The sequence below is a fragment of the Vicia villosa genome, linkage group LG3 (genome assembly GCF_029867415.1).
Source record: "Vicia villosa cultivar HV-30 ecotype Madison, WI linkage group LG3, Vvil1.0, whole genome shotgun sequence".
NCBI lineage: Eukaryota > Viridiplantae > Streptophyta > Magnoliopsida > Fabales > Fabaceae > Vicia > Vicia villosa.
Window position 1 is genome coordinate 50,891,855 of NC_081182.1, and position 1,573 is coordinate 50,893,427.

At 40.2% G+C, this 1,573-nt stretch overlaps 1 protein-coding gene across 1 annotated transcript; it reads left to right on the plus strand.

Annotated features, from left to right (window-relative positions):
* The first annotated feature begins 408 nt into the window (after positions 1-408).
* LOC131658025 (uncharacterized) lies at positions 409-1,191 on the plus strand. The gene has a single exon (XM_058927361.1). The coding sequence runs from the start codon at positions 409-411 to the stop codon at positions 1,189-1,191; it is 783 nt and encodes a 260-aa protein (XP_058783344.1).
* The last annotated feature ends 382 nt before the right edge of the window (positions 1,192-1,573 follow it).

The following is a 1,573-nucleotide window of genomic DNA, read 5'->3' on the forward strand; positions in this document are numbered from 1 at the left end:
GATGAAAAAGTACGCAGCGGAAACAGAGCAGGATCTACCTGCTCTGATACCATCTTAGCAAACCAAAACCTCCATTGAAGGTGTGCAATGAGCAATGAATTGAAGAAGAGAAAGAGAGAATGATAAACTTGCATTGAATCGAATGAATCAAAAGTTAGTTACAAAAGTGGTTATATAGTCTAACCATAAATCTAACTAACTAAGTAGAAGAGTATGATCACATGCGGTGACACACAAGCTATTACTGTGTGCTCTCATTCTCATCATGCAAGATGGAAATATTATCTTCATGCAACGTAGGGCTAGTGTGTAAGTCTTCATGCAACGTAGGGCTAGTGTGTAAGTCTGCTAATAGAATTTTCGGTCATCTTCGATAAGTCGTGCTTGAAAAAGGTCTCCATAGCGGGCATGAGAGGTTGGGAGGAGGGTAGATGGAAGTGGGGGGATTTAGGCGTGAATGAAGGGTTGACAGGGGATGAAGGCACCGAGAGCATGTTGGGAGTTCTAAAGGGCCGGTTGGAGGAATTCGGGGGTTTGAAGGAAGGTAGGGATTCGGTTGTGTGGTCGGGAAAGGCAGATCCGGTTTCGAGCTTTTCAGTAGCTTTGTGTTACGATTTCTTTTTGCGGGATCGGACACCTCATGGTTCTCAAGTCAAATATCATGAGGCGTTTGAATTTCTTTGGAAATCGGAGGTTCCTTTTAAAGTGAAGGCGTTTGGGTGGAGACTTTTCCGTTATAGACTTCCCATTATTGATCTCCTGTTGAGAAGAGGTATGGCTATTCCCGCGGATAGCTTAAATTGTATTCTTTGTGGCAATTGTGAGGAGAATTTGAAGCATTTCTTCTTTTCTTGTGGGGTGGCCAAGAGGGTGTGGTCGGAGGTAGCCGTTTGGGTGGGAAAAGAGGAGAAGTTTGAGGAAGCTTGCAAAGCGAATTTCTTGGATTGGTTTCATTTTTTCCGAGCGAAGAAAGTGAAACAAGGGAAGGAGGGGATGATTTGGCTCGCTTGTGTTTGGACTTTTTGGACTCTTAGGAATGGTGTTCGCTTTAGGAAGGATAAATGGAGCGTTAACGATATTGTTTGGAGTATTAAGTTATTAGCTTGGAAGTGGATGTTTTGTGGTAATATTACACATCCTAATTTCTCCTTCTACGAGTTCGTTATGGACCCTGTGTTCTTTCTAACGTAGGAGTAGTTGGTTATTTTTTTCCTTTTCGTTGGGCTTTTTCCGAGTTCGCTTGTATCGGGTTGGAGAACCCTTTGTTCTCCTTTTATAATACAGTTTCTCTTGCTTACTAAAAAAAACATTCATTAGTTTATTTTAGGTGATCCAAATGGATTTTACACCACTCATAAAAACTATAATAACTCTTTGAATCAATCACCAACCATAACCAAAAGATTAATTTGACATTGGTCACTACATCACTAATCATAAATTCTTCATATGTGTCATATTCCAATTTTTTACTCTAATAATCTCCAATCATTTTTGACATTCATACAATACATCAAGATCACAATCTTGAAAGGTGACCATTGGCTTTGTTCTCATATTACCTTTGAGGAAT